This window comes from Capra hircus, chromosome 13 (genome assembly GCF_001704415.2).
Source record: "Capra hircus breed San Clemente chromosome 13, ASM170441v1, whole genome shotgun sequence".
NCBI classification, from domain to species: domain Eukaryota; kingdom Metazoa; phylum Chordata; class Mammalia; order Artiodactyla; family Bovidae; genus Capra; species Capra hircus.
Genome location: NC_030820.1, coordinates 53096044 through 53116492, shown reverse-complemented (window position 1 = coordinate 53116492; position 20449 = coordinate 53096044). Strand labels below are relative to the sequence as shown.

Below are 20449 nucleotides of genomic sequence, written 5' to 3'. Positions count from 1 at the left end.
TCGTCCTCTGCCCTTCAGTGCCTGCCTGTTTAGAGTGACCCCTCTCTTACAGAGCGCTCACCTGGGGCCGTGATGCCATGTGAGGTCATTAAGGCTTCCTTTTTAAAAATAAAGAAATGGAGGCTCAGAGGAATGATGAAGTAAAATGTGCTTTTACTAAACAGATGAAATCATTCCAGTGCTTGGCACTTCCCCCAGAGATGGAATGCTGGGGTTCAGATGCAGGGAGCTTAACCAGGGGAGCCAGGGCCAGCTGGCATCTTGCACGTGTCAGCAGGTAAGTGGCTGTTGCTCTGTCCCATGCCCAAGTCACCCTCTCTCCCTTGTTCCTTATTCTCTCTGCGTACCCTCCTGTAGAGAGGTCCCTCCTCTCTCCTGGAGCTTCCAGACTTCAGCTCCACACACAGTTCTGGCTTGGATCAAGGCCAAGGGTGCAACAGCTCAGAACTGGCCAAGTGTCCTGTGTGGGGTTAGGGCTTGCTGGGGACACAGAGGGTTCTGGTCCCCATCCTGAGCCCGGTCAGGGAGGGCACTGGCTGCCATCGAATAGGACTCCTTGCTGACCCCAGCTCTGGCCTCTGTTGGTAGAGGATGCACCCCTCTAAGACCAGTTCTCTGCTGCAGGTTGGTGACTCTGCTGGAGTCTCCTGGCAGGGGATGGCCTTGTGTGAGGTCCCCACCTCTGTGATAACCCGCTGGACTGCTGAGAGGGAGGATAAAGGAGAGCTGGCTAAGAGAAATCCCAGGCTCTGCAAAGAGTCTGTGTTGGGGAGAAAAGTAAATTCTTGAAGGGGAAATCTGTCCAGAAACTAAGGATGTTCTTTGGAATCCAGAGGTTTTGCGGGATATGGGTTTGTCAGAGTGGGACGGGGTGGTGTCCTTCCTGTCCTCTGTATGTGTGTGTGTTCCAGTAAGGGGGAATCAAAGGGGCAAAGAGGGACTCTCAGGATGGAAAGGAAAACCGAGGGTGACTTTCTGTCTGGGTGACTCAATGGACATGAATTCGAGCAAACTCATGGAGATGGTGGAGGACAGAGGAGCCTGGCGTGCTTCAGTCCACAGGGTTGCAAAGAGTCTGACATGACTGAGTGACTCTACAAAAAGAAGCAGAGGTCTGCCTTAAGAGATCTCCCCTTCCCCAGTCTCCCAGTCTTCTGAAGACCCTCCTAGACAGAGCTGACTGTCCAAAGGCCAGCGTTGGCTCTTGTCTAAAGGTCAGCGTTGGTTCTTGCAGTCACTCTCCTGCCCAGAACGTCAGCTTCCTCTCTGACCCTCTGATGGAATGGCCTGTGGTCTAGGAGTCCTGCTTTCTCCCTGAGGTTGCCTTCACTTCTGGGGTTGCAACTCTTGCTCAGCCAGGCTCTTCTTCCTGGCACAGCCAGACTGGAGACCCCCACGAATGCACAGAGCACCAGGTTGCCTGCTGGGAGCAGCATGGGATTTAGGGGGTTAATCTGATGTCCGCAAATTTGCATCTTTCCACTTTGTTGGAGGAGCCGCACCCTGTGTACCCTGATGTCCCGTGACATAGGATGTGGGAGACCCAGCATCCATCCTAACCCCTTCCCTCCGCCAGGGAACTTAGAGAGGGGAAACGTAGAGACCAGGGGGTGGTTGGGAAATGAGACTTTATGTAGGAGGATGGGGGGCGGTTTTGCGCTGTGGGGTCTCTGTCAACGCGGGAAGATGCTGCCGTGGACTTTCTCCTCCAGGATGGTCTCCACACGCCTCCTCTGCGGGGGAAGAAGGGCTTGGGCCCGGTGTGCGGGGAGGCGGGCGGGCGCGCCTTCCCTCCCGCCCCTTCCCGGGCTCGCGGGCACCTCTTGCCGGTCCAGGGGGTCTGGGATCCTCGTGGGCTTCAGCTGCGGCGGTAGGAACAGCTCCAGCCGGATGGCGGCGCGCGCGGACCTTTGGCGCTGAATGAGGAGCGAGATCTCCTCCGCCTGCGGGACCGGGGTCGGGGCCGGGCTGTTGCGGAGCCTTAGCGACGACGGGTCCCCCGCCTGGCTTGTAGCGCTCCCGTCCAGGCAGTACCCCCGCCCAGGCCCAGTCCCTGCCTCACCCGCATGCGGGCGTAGCGCAGCCGGAGCGCGCGGACACGGCCGCGGGCCTCGGCGGCCTTAAGGACGCCGAGGAGCCGGTCCTGGCGCTGCGCGGGTGGCTCGAGCGGCAGCGTCCACGCACGCGAGTCCGGCATGCGGTACCCCACCTCTGCTGACTCGCACGGGAAGAGGCAGGTGGCCGCGCCCACGTCCTCAAGCAGGTCGCCGAAGAGCAAGTGGCTGTGGCGCTGCGCGGGCCTCATGGCCGCCAGCCCCTCAAGCGTGAGGGCCCAGCCCGGCTTGGGGCGCTCCACCTGGCCGCGCCCCACGCCGGCCCCTGCTCCCTGCGCGCCCTTGTTCGCTCGCTCCCGCTGGCCCCTCCTCCCGGTCTCCTTCCCTGGCTCCGGCTGCATCCTCGAGCCTTGTGGAGGGAAGACAACATCCAGCCCTTGCCGCCTGCCCCTTTGGCCTGACCTGGGCCCACCTTTGGTGCCCAGCTCCGGCCCCTCTGGACCCTGCGGAACCCACTTTAGGGCCTGGACCTCTGATCTCTGCACCTTTACCCCAACTTCGCACACGTCCCAGTCAGCTCAGCCTTCCTACTCACTCCAGCAGTTTGCTAGAACTTTCTGATCCACTCCCTTCGGGCTGTTTCTCTGTCCACTGAGAAAAGGCTGAGACCCCTGAGTTGACCTCAAGCACTGCCCAGGGGTGGAGACTGCTTGAGACTGCTCTGGGTGAGGCTTGGTGGACACTCCCCATGTCGGGACCCTCTTTGTGTTTAGTCCCACCACCTGCATTGGCCTTAGGCCCATCTGACTGGAGATATAGGTTGTCGTCTGTATCTGAGCAGACGACTCATGCTTTTCTGGGAGATGTGTGTGTGTGTGTGTGTGTGTGTGTGTGTGTGTGTGTGTGTGTGTGTTTGATTTTATTATGTAGGTCAGTTTGTCTGTGGGAGGTCTCACTTGTGTGCGGTGGAGGCTCAGAGTCCAATGGACAGCTGGCTTGCTGTGGGGGAGATGCCATCCTCCCAGTCTGTCCCCTCTGGGTCTAGGTGGGGTAAAGGAGAGTGGAGCCCAGGGAAGAGATAGGGGGTGGGGAGGGAGGGCCCACGAGGTGGGAAAGGGAAACACCCAGAAAGTCCCTGCAGGGCTCCTTTCCTCACCCAGCCCATCCCACAGACCCCAGGCCAGCTCCCGGCCCACACTGGGACAGAGGGTGACGGCCGCTCCCTCCCTCACCCCATCCTTAGCAGCGGGCAGTGGAGTGCCCCCTTGCCCTTGCATCCCGTCCCCACACCCCATACTTTCCACCTTCTCGGATCTGAACCTCCAATTCAGCCCGGACTCTCGGGAACTTGTTGACGCGGTTGCTCGGTAACCAGGAGACCCGCCCCTCCCCCGTGCCAGCGGGGGCGGGGCGACCCCTCAGAAGGCACGCAGTTACAGCTTTGGTCCAAGAGCGAAGATGGCCTGGACACCTGGGCCGAGGGACTTCCCAGCTGTAAGGAACCTGGGGGAGATGACCACAGCTTTTCCAGAGTGCGGGCTCTTTGTTTTCCGAGGAGCCCCAGAGGCTCTTCCACGGGCTGTGGGCTCAGCTTCCTGGCTAGAGAGCTGTCTGCTGGGCAGTTTGGGGGATAAGGGGCACAGCTCTGAGGAGGCCTTCCAAGTTGAGCCCCTTTCCCCTCTGCATGGCCCTAGAGGCCTCCCACAGCAGAACACGGGGTTCTCCCCTCTCCCCAGGCAAGTTTGGGGTCTAGGGGTCTAAGACGAAGACTCAGGCTTTGATGAACCCTGAATCTCTGGGTCCTGGCTCCTAGATTCCTGCTATCTATGCATTTATGAGTTTCATAATACTTTATAACTGATTCACTTAATTTGATTCTTTAATTTGTTCATGTACTCATCAGTTTATTCCAGATTCATTAATCCATGGACTCATTCCAGTTTATGCTAGGCCAGAATTAGTGCATTAGGTCCATAATTTGTTCATGTATTGGTGGTTCCCACAGTGCTGACATGGCTCTCCCTTTCATTCCTGGTTGTCTGCTTGGGCCCGTGGATGGTGCTCTTTTGAGAGCTCATGACCTGAGCCCCTGAGGAGAGGGACTGTCTTGGCTTTGGGGAGTTGGTCTCAGTTGGGGTTCTGGCCTTTTGGAAGGAGGCTGATCGTTCCAAAATTGATCGTTCCCATTGTTTTTTTGAAAGTTTGCTCTGGCTTCCTGTGAGAGGGTAAACTCTGATTCGGTAGCCCCATATCTCCAGAGCTGGCATGCCATCCACCCCCTTCCTGAAGCTGCATGGAACAGTCCATCCTTCCCACCCCCAAGTTATGAGAAGCTGTCCCTGGGACCTTCCCCTTCCTGCTGCTGGGCTGGTTCCTTTAGGATAGGGCTTCCCTGGTGGCTCAGATGGTAAAGAATCTGCTTGCAATGCAGGAAACCTGGGTTCGATCCCTGGGTTGGGAAGATCCCCTGAAGAAGAAAATGGCAGCCCACTCCAGTATTCTTGCCTGGAGAATTCCATGGACAGAGGAGCCTGGTGGGCTACAGTCTGTGGGGTCACAAAGAGTCAGACAGGACTAAGCGACTAACACAAACACACTAGGCCTTGGGATTCAGCTTTACCTGGGGGCTGCTGCTGCTGCTTTTTTAAAAAAAATTTGTGTTAGGGTGTACTTGACTTAGTGTTGTGTTAGTTTCAGGTGTACAGCAAAGTGAATCAGTTATACATATACATATACCCGCTTTTTTCTCTAAAGTAGTATGTACATGTCACTCCCAATGACAATTTATCCCCTCTTCCCCCCCTTATTCCCTGGTAACCACAAGTTGGTTTTCTACATCCGTGACTCTACACCTGGTGGCTTTTGAAGACAAACGTCTCTGGACTCCAGAAGAAGCATTGAGGGCTTAGGCAGGCTGACCTAGCAGGCTGCCTCCTTCAGGCAGGCCTCCTGGATATATGAAACCCAGGCTGGGACCACCTCTAGCCCTTACTTGGTGCTCCCCCAGGAGGGAGTTCTCTGAGCCAGAAGTCTGGGCCCTCTTCTCAGCTTCCCTGGGTCCAGGCCAGGGTGCTGCAGGGGGAAGAGGCTTGTAGGAGTGGGAGTTTTGGTGTGGATGTGGGGTGTGGAGAATGGGCACAGTCTTCTGCAAGAAGGGATTCCCTCTGTTTTTGTAGGACTGAGAACCTTTGACACTCTCCTTCCGATTCCCGAGGGGGCCCGATCCTGGCAGAGCTCGCATTCCTGAGTGGAGCTTCTTCCTGCTTCTCCACCATCTTCCCCACTCTCCTGGGATGGGAGGTGCTCTCACTGTCTGGGCCAGCCACTGTGAGATACCTTGCCACATCTCCTGCTTGTTTCTGTGTCCAGGTCTTGTGTTTGTCAAGGGCAGATGGAAATGCTGAGATCTAAGGGCATGCTGATCAATGCCAAGGCCTGAAAATAAAACTTCAAAACAATATTAATAAGTATTATTAAATGGCTGCAATATTGAACATGATATTGCAAACCTACAATTCTCTGTCACTGTATGCAAATAGTAAGAAGTTAAGATCACAAGGAAAAAGTAATATTTGATGAAGAAGCCCAGAATCATGAAAATCCTTTTACCTTGTAACAGCACAATTAGTCTGGTGACTGAATTCCCTGGGGATGGCTGAATTCCCTGGAGGCTGCCAGCAACTGTGCTTTGATTCCTGTGCCCTGCTCAGGGGTGGTGAGACATGTGGGGACCAAGGGGCAGCAGCCACTGTGCCATCTGGCGTTGATGGGCCTGGGTCCCTGGTGCAAGAGTGAGGTGTTTGTGGGTGTCAACGGCACTTTGGGACCTGTGTCTTGCCCCAAATGCCTGTGACCTCCAAGTGCAACCCTGGTCAGGCTGTCACTGCATTTGTGGACATCGGTGCTATCATTTGTGGAAGTTGTGTGTCTTGGGCTGTCCCTGGTGCCCCTGTGTGTTTTGTTTTGCCTGCGTGTGGTGTGTGTGTTTGGGGTTGTCTTGCTTTGATGCAAATGCTCACATGTGTTCCCTGCTGCCCCACCTATGACACATACATTTTGTGTCTCATCCTGGCTCTGCAGGGGTCCAGAAAGACAAGGCCATTTCCTGGGCCAGCCCCCTTCGTGAGAACACTCCAGAGTCCAGCGCTGGGGGGGGGGGTGACATCTCCAGAGGATGTCATCAGCACCCCAGCCTGGCCACCCACCACCCTGTCCTTGGACTGAGACTGCCCTGTGAGGGGCCAGGTGTCAGCCTGCAACTACCCTCTGTGCTTTCTCCATCTGATTCACCTTCCTGGGAGGTCTGTCCAGACCAGAACTCACATTCAGCCTCACAGCAACCTTCTAGCTCAACCCCTACCTCATGCTGAAGGCCATTAGGAAATGCATCTCCAGAAGCTGGCGGCCAAGTGGGCCCAGACAGTGGGGGGTGGGAGGGTATTGGCTTCTCAGACCTTGGGGAGTCCAGTTCAGCTGGGGAGGCTGCAGGAGGCTGAGCCCCCCTGGCTTCCTGCCCTGCCAGGCTCCCAAGGGCTTCAAGCTTCACCTGGAGAATGTGATGCATGTATGTGTCCCGGGGGTGTCTGAGGCCTTGATCTGCTTCTTCTTCCATGTCTACCATGTGCCTCACATGCACCCTGGTGTGGGTTTGCATGGCTGTGGCCCATGTGTTTGTGGGTCAGAGATGTCTGTGCATCTCTGAGCACGTAGCTGTGTTTGTGCATTTCCCCGGGTGCCTGTATGGGCATCTTTGTGTGTGTTTGTGAGTCATTGTGTCCTGATTGCCTTTGTGGTTGTGTCCTGTGTCTCTGCACGTGTCCCTGAGTTGACTGCAGTGAAGATCCAGATAGAAATCCCGGGACAGCTTGGGATGCTGAGTCCTAGGGTATCTGTCTGCTCTGTCCTCTCCTGATTCGCCAGGTATCCTAGCAACGTTGCTGCCAGTTGCCTAGCAACCAGGTCCCCATCCTTGGAGATACATGCTCCAAGCAGGGTCTGGGTTGTGTGGGCAGAGCCTGGGTAGGAAGAATGACCCCATGATTGGGTAGGGCTGGCAATTTTGCTCAGGGGTCACCTGTATGACATGTAACCCCAGTGCTGGGAAGAAGGCATGTTCAGTGGTGTGGGTGCTGGGGGCCCAGGCTGTGAGGGAATGACGCCCAAATGTTTCTCTGGGACTCAGCTGTGGCAGAGTTACCCTTGGTGGGTCTCCAAGTGGCAGACAGACCTGGGTTTGAACCTTGTCTCTGCCACTTCGACAGGTGGCTTCATACTGCTGAGAAGCTGAGGCTTACTTCTCTTGTGGGCACAAAGGTAATGCTGAAAGCAATGGTCAGGGGTAATGGGGATGGACGAGCTTGTGCTCATGATGGGCTTGGCACACAGGAGGCCCAGGGGCATACTGTACAGTCACACATCCTGCTTGTTTATGAGGTTCTGATCTGCTAGGGGCTGGCTGGCAGGGGCCCTGCCATGTATCCACCCACCTGCTAGCCCACTCTGGCTCACCAGCCCTGGGAGCCTAGCTGAGGGGCACTGAACTCTAGCCAGGGCAGGTCAAAGTCCATGCAAGGCCCTGTCTCTATGTGAGACAAGACTCCATGTCTGTCTGTCTGTGTCTGTCCCCTTGAGTCTCTGTTCCATGTTTTTGTATGTTTCTGTGTGTCCTTGTGTGTCTGTCCCAAGTCCCTGTGTGTCTTTGTGTGTGTGTGTGCATCCATGTGTCTGCGTTCCTGTGTGCAGCTGTATTCTTGTGTCCGTGTGTCCACGCCTGGTCTGTTCATCTCTGAGGGTGCACCCTGGCCCTCGCATCTGTCCTCCTCCAGCCTGGGGCCCCCTCCTCCAGCCTGCATGGCCCCTCCCGCTGTGGAGCTGCAGCCTCCTCCCCTCCCCCAGCTCCGCACCAGGCTGCTGCGTCTGGTCTGGCGTCTGAGAAGGAGCAGGAGCAGCTGCCACTGTGCGGCAGCCGCAGCCCCATCCGGACCCAGGGCTGAGTCAGGCAGGCGCTCCGAGCCCTGCTCTGCTGTTGGCCAAGGGAGCCAGGGTCTCTGGGGTCCCAACTTCCACGGAGGTTACCGAGGTAAGGCTGAGCCGCTGAGGGCTGGTGTGGAGGGGACCCAAGGTGGCTGTGGCTCCCAGGCAGGGTTGGGGAGGGGCGGGTGGAGCCCTGCACTGGTTGCCCTGTGTTCTGTGTTCCGGGTGTTTCTGGGTGTGTCTTTGTTGCTTTTGTGCCTGCATGTGCATGAGGGTGGGTTTGTGTGTGTGTGCGCTATGTGTCCGTGAGCCCCTGTGCATGGACATTTGTCCCTGGTGTAACCACCTCCATGCACACCATGGGAGAACTGCAGGCCAGCTGAGACTGTGTCCCTGAGTGTGCACATGTCACCTGTGTTTGCATGTCTCCAGCTGCTACTGTGTATGTGTGCACGCACATCTGTGTGTGCACATACGTGTATCTCCATGTCTGTGGCCTGGGGCTGTGTAGGTGTGGGGTGCTGTGCTCACGTGTCCCTGTGCTTTCCCAGGGACTGTGAGCTTTTTGTGCGGGGTGTTGGCATGGAGTCCCTCTTCCCTGCCCCGTTCTGGGAGGTCCTCTACCAGGAGCACCTGCAGGGCAACCTGTCTCTCCTGAGCGCCAACCACAGCCTGCTGTCCCCCCACCTGCTGCTCAATACCAGCCACGGCGCCTTCTTGCCCCTTGGGCTCAAGGTCACCATTGTGGGGCTCTACCTTGCTGTGTGCATCGGGGGGCTGTTGGGAAACTGCCTCGTCATGTATGTCATCCTCAGGTAAGCTGGGTGTCCCCCCTCTCCCAAGTTTCCTGCAGGTGAGTCCTAGGCAGCTGCAAGGGGCATGGAGAAGGGCCTGCCCTGGGTGGATTTGGCAGGGGGGCTCTGCCCCTCCCCCTTCAGTTCCTGGTCACCTGTCACTGGGCAGGGTCAGTCCTTAGGCCCTGAGTGCTAAGTTCCTCAGGGTGGGGGCACCTGACTGGGGGAGGGGGTAGTCTGGGTGTGGGAGGAGGTGCCACTCTGCCCCAGATGGCATGTCACCCTGACTCCTGAGAGATGACTTCCAGGTCTCAGTCATGGGCCAGGCTCCTGGCCAGGTGGCTGCACAAGTATCTCATGGGCCCCCCAGTGATCCCAGGAGGCAGCTCTTGTCGGTGTGGTCCAGGGCCCATGCCAGGGAGGTGCACGAAGACCCTTCCTCCAGCTTCAGGGCTGAGTTTACTGCTGGTGTCTGGGCTGGTTCCAGCATTTGCTGGTGCTCAGAATGGGAATGCTCGTGGGGTCAAGAGTGACAGCCAAGCTACTAGGGGACACCATAGGGGGCAGTGTGGAAGGATGGCCGAGACAGCGTGAGAGCACAGCATGGGGAACTGGAGTGGTAAGGGCATGGGGCGAGTGTGGGGACAGGGTGGGAACAATGTGTGGGGATGGCATTGGGACTGCATGGGGTCACACGTGTATGTCTGTGCATATATGTACACGCACGTGTGAGCATGTGAGTGTTCATGAATACATGCATGAGTGTGTGCACATCTGGGTGTGTGCATACTCAGTGTGTACTGCACCTTATACATGCATCTGTGTGAATGGCCACAGTACATGTGAGCACACACGTTTGTGTGAGCATGGACATGAATGAGCATGAATACATGCATGTGTGCACAGGTGAGTGTGCTGCACAGTGCGTGTACACATGCCCTTGTGTCTGTGTCTATATGTATGCATGTGTTTGATCATGCCCTTGTATGTTTGTATGTGCTGGTGTGTATCACTTGTGCACTCAGACACAGACCTGCGAGGAGCAGCCGCCCCTCCCTCATTGCTGAGACCATGGTACCAGACTCACGTGCTTCTTGTGGCTGGAGGGTTTGCTGTGGGTGAATGTGGCACCTGGGGGTGGGTTTGTCCCTTCTTTTTAAAATTGTATTTATTTAGTGGTACTGGGTCTTTGTTGCTGCATGCACTTTTTTCTCTGGTTGCAGCAAGTGGGGGCTACTCTCTAGTTGTGGAGCATGAGCTTCTCGTTGCAGAGGCTTCTCTTGTTGTGGAGTATGAGCTCCAGGGCGCGCGGGCTTCAGTAGTTGCAGTGCACAGCTCAGTCGTTGCAACTCCTGGGCTCTAGAGCACAGGCTCAACAGTTGTGGTGCAAGGGTTAGTTGCTCCGTGGCATGTGGAATCTTCCCTGATCAGAGATTGAATCTGTGTCTCCTGTATTGACAGGTGGATTCTTTACCACTGAGCCACCAGGGAAGCCTGCCCCTGCTCTTTTTTAAAGGCAATTTTTTAGAATAGTTTAGGTTCACAGCAAAATTGAGCAGAAAGTACAGAGGTTTCCCATATAGTCCCTGTCGTCAGGTCCCCAGGCCTAATCTCCCCCATTATCAACATCCCTCCCAGAACAGGACGTTTTCACAACTGATGAACCTACATCAACACATCATAATCCCCCCAGATTCATAGTTTGCATTAGGTTTCCCTCTTGGTGTTATACTTGCTGTGGGTTTGGACAAACACATAATGACATGAATCTACAATTATGGGGCTTCTCAGGTGACTTAGTGGTAAAAGAACCTGTCTGCCAATGTAGGAGATGTAGGAGGTGTGGGTTTGATCCCTGGGTTGGGAAGATCCCCTGGAGAAGGAAATGGCAACCCACTCCAGTATTCTTGCCTGGAAAACCCTACAAACAGAGGAGCTTGGTGGGCTATAGTCCACAGGGTCACAAAGAGTTGAACACGACTGAGCTTGCACACTCATCTACAGTTATAGTATCATGCCAAATAGTATCATTGCCCTAAAAATCCTCCTCAGCTTTGCTACCTCCCAACCCCTGGCAAACACTGATTTTTTACTCTCTCTACAGTTTTGCCTTTTCCAGAATGTTGGCATCATGCAGTCTGTAGCCCCTTAAGATTGGCTTTTTTTCATTTAGCAACATGCATGTAAGTTTCTTCCATGCCTTTTCATGGCTTGATAGCTCATTTCATTTTATTGCTGAATAATATTCCATTTTCTGGATAAGCCACAGCTTATTTATCCATCCACCTACTGGAGGACATCTTGGTTGCTTCCAAGTTTTGGCAACTAGGAATTATGCTGCTGTGAACATCCATAAGTAGGTTTTTATTTGGGTGTGTTTTCAACTCCTTTGTGTAAATACCACAGGGTAGGTGATGCTGCACCTTATGGAAAGAGTCTGCTTTGTAAGAAATTACCAGTTGTCTTTCAAAGTGGCTATACTGTTTCATGTCCTCACCAGCATTTAGTGGGTCAGAGCTCCAAATGCTGGTCATTCTAATAGGTATGTGGTGGTATCTCATTGTTGTTTTAATTCCTATTTTTTTGATGACATATGTGGTGGAGCATTTTTTCATGTGCTTATTTTCATGTGCTTATATTCTTTGGTGAGGTTCTGTTAAGGTCTTTGGCCCATTTTTTAACCAGGTTGCCTCTTATTGTTGAGTATTAGCAGTCCTGTATCAGATGTGTTTTTGGCAAATCTTTTCTCCTGTCTGTGGCTTCTCTCCTAGTTCTTTTGACCCACTTTTCCTTTTGTCAGCTCTATGGCATTGAGAAGGCCATTTAGATCCTCTGAGCCTGAATAGCCTCATGTACAGAGTGGGCATCAAACTAGCAGTTTTGAAATCTTAAATGAGATGAAACGCAAATGAAGAACTTGGCACAGGCATGTGCCATCATCATTATCATTGTTATTCTGTCATAATTAAGGCCTCTTTGGGATTATTCTTAATCCTTGTCTAAGATGCAGAACTAAACCCCAGATTCCTTCATGGTAGCCTAATTGACATGGAACATTGTTACCTCTGCTACCACCATTACCACCATCGCCCCCACCATCACTGCCACCAGTAAGAATAGCAGCAGCAGCACCACCACCATCACTACCACCACCATCACCATGACAACCGCCATCCCCACCACAACTGCCATTACCACCACCACCACCACCATCGCCCCTACCATCACTGCCACCATCACCATTACCACCACCATCACCACTACAACCACCATCACCATCATCACCACCATCACTGCCACCACCACCATCACCACCATCACCCCCACCATCACTGCCACCAGTAAGCGTAGCAGCAGCAGCAGCACCACCATCATCACTAACTACCACCACCATCACCATTACAACTGCCATCCCCACCACAACCACTATTACCACCACCACCACCACCATCGCCCCCACCATCACTGCCACCATCACCATTACAACCACCATCACCACTACAACTGCCATCACCACCATCACTGCCACTACCACCATCATCACCACCATCACTGCCCCCACCACCATCACCACCATCGCCCCCACCATCACTGCCACCATCACCATTACAACCACTATTACCACCACAACCGCCATCACCACCATCACTGCCACTACCACCATCATCACCACCATCACTGCCACCCCCACCATCACCATCACCCCCACCATCACCATTACAACCACATCACCACCACAACCACCATCACCATCATCACCACCATCACTGCCACCACCACTGTCACCACTACCACCTCAATTACCACCCCCACCATCACTGCCACCATCACCATTACAACCACCATCACGACTACAACTGCCATCACCACCACAACCGCCATCACCACCATCACTGCCACTACCACCATCATCACCACCATCACTGCCACCACCACCATCACCATCACCCCCACCATCACCATTACAACCACATCACCACCACAACCACCATCACCATCATCACCACCATCACTGCCACCACCACTGTCACCACTACCACCTCAATTACCACCACCACCACCACCCCCACCCCCACCATCACTGCCACCAGTAAGAGTAGCAGCAGCACCATCACCACCACCACCACCACCACCACCATCACAACCACCATCACCACCACAAATGCCATCACCACCACCACCACCACCACCATCATCACCACCATCACTGCCACCACCACCATCACCACCACTGCCACCATCAGCATCATCACCACCATCACTGCCACCACCACCATCACCACAATCGTCCCCACCATCACTGCCACCAGTAAGAGTGGCAGCAGCAGCACCACCACCATCACTACCACTACCACTACCACCACCATCACCACTACCATCACCATTACAACCACTATTACCACCACAACTGCCATCACCACCATCACTGCCACTACCACCATCGTCCCCACCATCACTGCCACCAGTAAGAGTAGCAGCAGCAGCACCACCACCACCATCACTAACTACCACCACCATCACCATTACAACTGCCATCCCCACCACAACCACTATTACCACCACCACCACCACCATCGCCCCCACCATCACTGCCACCATCACCATTACAGCCACCATCACGACTACAACTGCCATCACCACCACAACCGCCATCACCACCATCACTGCCACTACCACCATCATCACCACCATCACTGCCACCACCACCATCACCATCACCCCCACCATCACCATTACAACCACATCACCACCACAACCACCATCACCATCATCACCACCATCACTGCCACCACCACTGTCACCACTACCACCTCAATTACCACCACCACCACCACCCCCACCCCCACCATCACTGCCACCAGTAAGAGTAGCAGCAGCACCATCACCACCACCACCACCACCACCACCATCACAACCACCATCACCACCACAAATGCCATCACCACCACCACCACCACCACCATCATCACCACCATCACTGCCCCCACCACCACCACCACCATCGCCCCCACCATCACTGTCACCATCACCATTACAACCACCATCACCACCACCACCACCACCACCATCATCACCAGCATCACTGCCACCACCACCATCACCACCACTGCCACCATCAGCATCATCACCACCATCACTGCCACCAGCACCATCACCACCATCGTCCCCACCATCACTGCCACCAGTAAGAGTAGCAGCAGGAGCACCACCACCATCACTACCACTACCACCACCATCACCACCATCACCATTACAACCACCATCACCACCATCACTGCCACCAGTAAGAGTAGCAGCAACAGCAGCACCATCACCACCACTACCACCATCGCCACCACCATCATCAGCATCATCACCACCATCTCCACCATCTCTACCACTGTAATTACCACCATCATCAACACTACTACCATCACTACTATCAGAACTGTCAATTCATTCAGCAGATATTAAGCACCCACAATTTCCCCAGCCCTGTGCCAAGTTCTTGGATACAATCAGACCCCATTAGCACCCATCCCCTTCTTGTCACCATTTTCTGTCTCAGTTGCTAAGCAACAGTGAGGCCTGGTTTGGTGTGCTCTTACAGATTCTGGAGTCCCTGGAAACCTTTTGTGGTAGAAGGCCAGCATTTTGGTCCAAGAAGGGTCTTAGGGTAGCCTTAAAAGGGAGGAGGACAGGTTCTTTGTTTTATGAGTTCTTTCTCTGCTCTCATGCAGGGTCAGGCATATACTGGTCTGCCCACACACCCATCTTTTCCAAGGCAGACCAGTCTTTAGGTTGTGAACTGTTTTGTATATTGTAAGTACTGGAAACATTTGTTAAAATATTTGCCTCCAGGCTCCATATCATTGAGCTGGGCCCAGGAGACTACATTTTGACAGGGGTCAGAGTGGTTGTCCCCTGTGATGGCCAAGAAGAAGGGCCCCTTGCCCTTTGCTGCCAGGTCTCGCAGGCCAAATGAAGCCTTCTTTCCTGTCCTCTCTGCAGACACACCAAGATGAAGACAGCTACCAACATTTACATCTTTAATCTGGCTCTGGCAGACACTTTGGTGCTGCTGACCCTGCCCTTCCAGGGCACAGATGTCCTCCTGGGCTTCTGGCCATTTGGAAATGCCCTGTGCAAGACAGTCATTGCCATCGACTATTACAACATGTTCACCAGCACCTTCACGCTGACTGCCATGAGTGTGGACCGCTATGTGGCCATCTGCCACCCTATCCGCGCCCTCGACGTCCGGACATCCAGCAAGGCCCAGGCCGTCAACGTGGCCATCTGGGCCCTGGCCTCCGTGGTCGGTGTTCCTGTTGCCATCATGGGCTCGGCACAGGTTGAGGATGAAGGTCAGTGCAGTGGCCTTTCCCCCCCAGCTCCCTGCTGCCCTGGCTCTGGGTGGCTCCCTCCCTGCTCACTCGCCCTGACTCCGTTCTTCTTCCTGCAGAGATCGAGTGTCTGGTGGAGATCCCCACCCCACAGGATTACTGGGGCCCCGTGTTTGCCGTCTGCATCTTCCTCTTCTCCTTCATCATCCCTGTGCTCATCATCTCCATCTGCTACAGCCTGATGATCCGGCGGCTGCGTGGTGTCCGCCTGCTCTCAGGCTCCCGGGAGAAGGACCGGAACCTGCGGCGCATCACGCGACTAGTGCTGGTGGTGGTGGCTGTGTTCGTGGGCTGCTGGACACCTGTCCAGGTCTTTGTGCTGGTCCAAGGGTTGGGTGTCCAGCCGGGCAGTGAGACCGCGGTGGCCATCCTGCGTTTCTGCACAGCTCTTGGCTATGTCAACAGTGGCCTCAACCCCATCCTTTATGCCTTCCTGGATGAAAACTTCAAAGCCTGCTTCCGGAAGTTCTGCTGTGCATCAACCCTGCGACGGGAGATGCAGGTGTCTGACCGCGTCCGCAGCATTGCCAAAGACGTGGCTCTCGCCCAAAAGACCTCTGAGACAGTGCCGCGGCCAGCATGACTAGGCGTGGACCTGCCCATGGTGCCTGTCAGCCCGCAGAGCCCATCCACACCCAACACAGAGCTCACACAGGTCACCGCTCTCTAGGCTGACGCACTGTCACTGTGCATTATCAGCCTCCATGGGTTGCCCTGTGGCCTAGGAGGGTCTGCTGCCATCATGGGACAGGTCAGAGCAGTACGGCCGCCCTCAAGGCCCTGGTCCTACTAGTGCAGGGCAGGGGCAGATGCACGGACTCAGCTGGTGAGACTGCCTGGCCAGAGGTGCGCTGGCATTGTCAAGCCTCATGGACCCTTCTGGTCTCTCCCTCAACATTTTGCTGTGGATGGACACACACCTGGAGGTGTAACTGCAGCTGTACAGACCCATGTGCCCTCACGCTGTGTGCTGTCTGCTTGGAGCCTTGCAGTGTCTCCTCTGCGTAGCTGGACAGGCATGCGACTGCCTGGAGAGTCCAGCGGGCATCCCCGGGCAGTGGGACTTGTTCTGAAACTTCCTTTGGAGGTTTCTCGGCAAGCCTGTTTCCTCCAGAACACATGAACCACTGCACTACAGACATGGCTGTTCAGGTGTGCGAGGTGCCCAGGAGGACCACTGCAGGCCTTTGTCATTTGTGGAGCAGCCCCTGTGCCTGGCTCAGCTGCAGGGAGTGGGGAGGGCTCTGAGGTGACCTTTCTGGAGTGCCCGGGCTCCCCTCAGCCTCCCCCTCAGATCCCTCCTGTCAGACTCCATCCGAGGTCAGCGGCTGTGCAGCCAGCAGAACCCTCTGCCCTGTCTGTTCTGGTGGCCTTGGAAGGATAGTAGTGGGCCAGGTTGTGCTCTGCATCCCCAGTGACTGACCACTACTTCATTTTCAGGCCTCCAGGTGTCTGTGGAGGACCTTCCTATTGTTACAACTTGTCTTAAGCAGTGTCCAGTCAGAGGACAGCCTCGTATGCAGAGCTGGTAGGAGAGCTGGGGCAAGGTTGCAAGGACTATCTGGGTGTGGGACCCCTGCCCACCATGGCCACCTAGAGAAGCACCGTCCTGGTCTGTAGATGAAGCCCGTAGGTCGGTGACTTGGCAAAGGCTCTCCATGCAGACTGGCTGCTGAAACAGCTGCCAGGTGAGCTGCAGAGCTGGCCAGGTGACCTGAGGCAGAGAGGGGGAGATGTTGACTCTGGACTGGCCTCTCGTGCTTTGGGGTTCTGGGCCCTGTGGGGGTGTTCCTGGGGAGGGTGGGCCTCTCTGTGCCGCCAGCAGCGAGAGGCTGGGAGGACCAGAGCCACTACAACTGTGGCATTTTCTCGCCAGCGCTGAAAGATGTGTCAGCCTGTGCCTGTGTAACATGTCTCCGTTTATCTGTACATGCCAAGAGTGTGATTTACCCTGCATGTAAACTGCCCTGAACTGTCTCCAGGGTCATGACAGAGGGTCAGAATAAACCCCTGCATGCTAGTCAGAGTGCTCTGCCCACAAGGTGTTTCTGACCCTGCGGGGGGTTTTGGGAGTAGCTTTTCTGGGGTTGGGGCATGGGATGTGAACCTGCTCCTCACCTGCTCAGGCTCTGTATGTGACAGTCCTCCTGGGAGGCCTTCACTCTGGGAAGGGGTTGAATAGTTCATGATGTGCTGGGACCTGTCTCCTTTGCTTCAGCACAGAGTTTCTCCCCAAACAAGCACTGACTCTGTGCCGTTGAAGCCAGTGGTTCCTGTGGATCCAGTTGGTGGGCGGTTCCCCACAGGGGGCCAGGTTCTCTTCACCTGCATTTAGTCTTAGCAGACCCCCACCTCACTCTTGCCCCTTCCCCTTTCCTCAGGTGGCTCCAAGGTAATTTGATGACAGACGGACAGCACTGCTTCTTTGGTGGCCCTGAGATTCAGAGATCCTCCCGGTCCTTGCAATGGCCCAGTACCACGCGGGCTGACCCTCAGGCAGAAAACCCTGTCAGAGTCAGGGCTGGATGGCAGTGCTTGGGCACAGGCAGAGGAGCCAATGTCCGGTTTTACATGTTTTAATGACAAGCAAATTGCAGTTAACACAAAATTTTAGCAACAGAGTAAAGTTTAGGAGGGAGGAGCCACTCATTGGGCGTTAGAGAGGGGGCACTCAGGTCCCAGCGGAGGCGGCGGCTCCGGGGGGGCTCCTGGAAGCTGCGCTGATCCTGCCTACTAGGCTCACGCCACAGCGATCGTCTGCGCTCTTCCCAGTCCTGGGGGCACTGAGGGGCCGGCCAGGAGCCCGAGGGGCCTCGGAAGGGGAGGGGGCCCTGGCTCGCTCGCTCTCCCCACCTGCACCCCGACCTCACCTCGGTTCCCCCGCCTTCCTCCAGCCCCACCCCCGCTCCCAACCTCCCCCAGCCTGTACCGCACCTCCGCCCGGTCCCTGCCCCGCCCCCACCAGCTGGGCACGGTCAGTCCCCCGGCTTCTGAGAGCCTCGGCTTCCTTGCTTGCGCAGAAGGGACCGCAATCCTCCTCAAGGGGTTGTCGGAGAAGGCGAGACTGAGGAAGGGTCAGCTGATGGGCTGGACGGGGGAAGCTGCGGGCTCACCTGGCGCTCCGGACTTTGACCACCAGGGGCGCTGTGGCCCGCGGAGACTCCACCCACTGGCCCTGCCGGGGGTGCTGGACCAGGGTCCCGGCAGTGGGGCCGGGCTGGGGGGCGAGGGGCGGGGTGTTGTCGGGGACTGGAGTAGAGGACCAGTTCTCTATGGGATCAGGAGCCCAGAGCATGGGGACACCCCCTCGCCGCTCCCCAGCCCGTCTCTGGCGTCACGGTGGAGGGGGGCGGCGTTTTCCCCGGGGGTCCGTAACTCACTCTCCCCTCCCTCTATCTTGGTTGGCTCCCCCACCCTTGGTGTCTGGCGTGAAGACCCTCCCTCCCGTCGGCTGGGCGGGGCCTGTGGACCGCCTGGCCGGCCTGATCCTCCTCGGCTGTGGGAGTCGGGGGGCCTCCTCGGGGAAAAAAGAGTGTGGGGTCCGCTGAGGAGGCTTGGTTGGCCCCTCCAGTGCTGAGATGTTCTGCTGGGGACAGGGCGGGAGACCCTCGCGCGGCGCCTCTCCCCGGTGTTCCCGCCGGCTTCTGGCTGACACAGCCCGCCCCCGCCCTCCGCTTTCCCGCCGAGCGCATTTACACCTTGCGGCGCCGCTGGGGTCTCACCTGGGGTGTGGGAGTCTCAGTTCTCCTCTCAAGGAGCTCACGGGGCGCAGGATGAGCGCAGACGAGGTAATTACGGCTGCTGCTTTGAGAGGTGTGACTGCAAGGCTGTGAGGAAGCCGATCTTCCTGGAGAACAGCTGGTTCTTCTTGGAGAGGCTGGGGGAGCTGGTGGAGGCTGGAGAAGGTCACAGCCCCTGAGTGTGTGTCGAGGGGGACTTGCGGACTCACTTCTAAGGAACAGAAGGTAGCGGAGTGGCTTCCCAGATACGCCTTGATGGTGTGGCGGTTTCCCCCTGGCTGTCTCTCCGATGCTGCCCTGGAGACCCACCTGGTGCCATGTCCGGGAGATGCCCGAGCTGCCTGTGGACAGTCCACCTGGCCAGGAAGTGAGGCCTCTTGCCAGTGGCCTGTGAGGAAGCCGCTTCTCCAGCCGCAGTTCAGCCTTCTGGTGCCTGAGTCCTCAGCTGAAGTCCTGCCTGAAATCTCAGGAGAGACCTTGAACTGGAACCATCTGAGAGCTGCCCTGGGGTCCCTGACCCACATCCTTTGTGAGCGAATAGAGTTGCTCTGAGCTGCTAATTTTTTTGGGAAATTTGTCATCAAGCAGTAGCTTGCTAATATGATGTGGTCGGGAAGATGAGAGGATGGAGGTAGCCGCTGACCTATTTCAGGCTGGAGGGGGGTGGTGTGCCTGAGCTGTTCCACGTGCCTGGGTTGGGGGAAGTGGGTACGCACCCTGGTAGCCACCTCATGAGGTGTTGAAAGGTGGGTCCTGCTTGCCAGCTGGAGAGACCAGCCAGAGCCATGTCACAAGGACCAAAGCCAACCTGAGGCCCCACAAGAGCCCAGGTTACTGGGTTTCAGGCAGGCGATTCACAGAATGGTAAAGCTGGAGCCCAGGCATGGGAGCACCTGGGGGCTTTGGGGCCGAGAGTGGGGGGCCTGGCCAAGGCCCACCAAGTCTGTCTTCAGAGACCTGCCCTTGTCCCCCTCCCCAGTGGCAGAAATGGTCTCTGAGTAGCCAGTCCATCAGTGTTCCACTCCATCCCCAGACTCAGCACAAGTCTGCCCCTCAGGCCACACATCAGGGAGGAAAGGGTCCAGGTGCCAGCCCTTCTAGGTTACAGATGCCTCCTATTATTGGTGGGGTCCAGAAGTCCTGGCAGAAGAGCCTTGGGTCCCATAGCAGGACAGGAGGGGGTAACAGTCAATGGTGCAGAAAGCACAAGCGGCATGGGGTGCTTGGGGGCACCCCCATGATCTGGGAGCCCTGACCCCTGTTCTGGGAGCCAGAAAGGATGCAGCACAGGCCTCGTGGTGGAATGTCACCTGGGTTTCGGGCTGTGAGAGCTTCGTGACCTCCTTCAATGTGTGTCTTTGGCTTCTGCAGCAACCTCTGGCTTTAGAAAAGACCCTGATGCTGGGAAAAATTGAAGGCAGGAGGAGAAGGAGATGACAGAGGATGAGCTGGTTGGATGGCATCACTGACCCAATGGACATGAGTTTGAGCAAGCTCCGGGA

The 20449-nt window shown here is 56.1% G+C and overlaps 2 protein-coding genes across 2 annotated transcripts; one reads left to right on the top strand and one right to left on the bottom strand.

Annotated features, from left to right (window-relative positions):
• Positions 1602-2603, bottom strand: LKAAEAR1 (LKAAEAR motif containing 1). Its single transcript, XM_018056892.1, has 3 exons — positions 2063-2603; positions 1821-1943; positions 1602-1733 (listed from the first exon to the last, which is right to left on the bottom strand). Exons 1-3 carry the CDS (start codon positions 2453-2455, stop codon positions 1674-1676), a joined length of 576 nt encoding a protein of 191 aa, XP_017912381.1. The 5' UTR covers positions 2456-2603; the 3' UTR covers positions 1602-1673.
• On the top strand, positions 7721-17227 carry OPRL1 (opioid related nociceptin receptor 1). The gene is made up of 4 exons (XM_005688252.3): positions 7721-8133; positions 8579-8842; positions 14813-15168; positions 15267-17227. Exons 2-4 carry the CDS (start codon positions 8610-8612, stop codon positions 15788-15790), a joined length of 1113 nt encoding a protein of 370 aa, XP_005688309.1. The 5' UTR covers positions 7721-8133; positions 8579-8609; the 3' UTR covers positions 15791-17227.

Bases quoted from the DNA above. Each gene is read 5' to 3' on its own strand.
- LKAAEAR1 (XM_018056892.1), bottom strand. From the start codon at position 2,455: ATGCAGCCGGAGCCAGGGAAGGAGACCGGGAGGAGGGGCCAGCGGGAG. The intron at 1,944-2,062 runs GTGAGGCAGGGA...CCGGTCCCGCAG, and splicing joins TGCGCTACGCCCGCATGCGG to GCGGAGGAGATCTCGCTCCT. The intron at 1,734-1,820 runs GTGCCCGCGAGC...CTTCCCCCGCAG, and splicing joins ACCCCCTGGACCGGCAAGAG to AGGAGGCGTGTGGAGACCAT.
- OPRL1 (XM_005688252.3), top strand. From the start codon at position 8,610: ATGGAGTCCCTCTTCCCTGCCCCGTTCTGGGAGGTCCTCTACCAGGAG. The intron at 8,843-14,812 runs GTAAGCTGGGTG...TCCTCTCTGCAG, and splicing joins GTCATGTATGTCATCCTCAG to ACACACCAAGATGAAGACAG. The intron at 15,169-15,266 runs GTCAGTGCAGTG...TTCTTCCTGCAG, and splicing joins GGCACAGGTTGAGGATGAAG to AGATCGAGTGTCTGGTGGAG.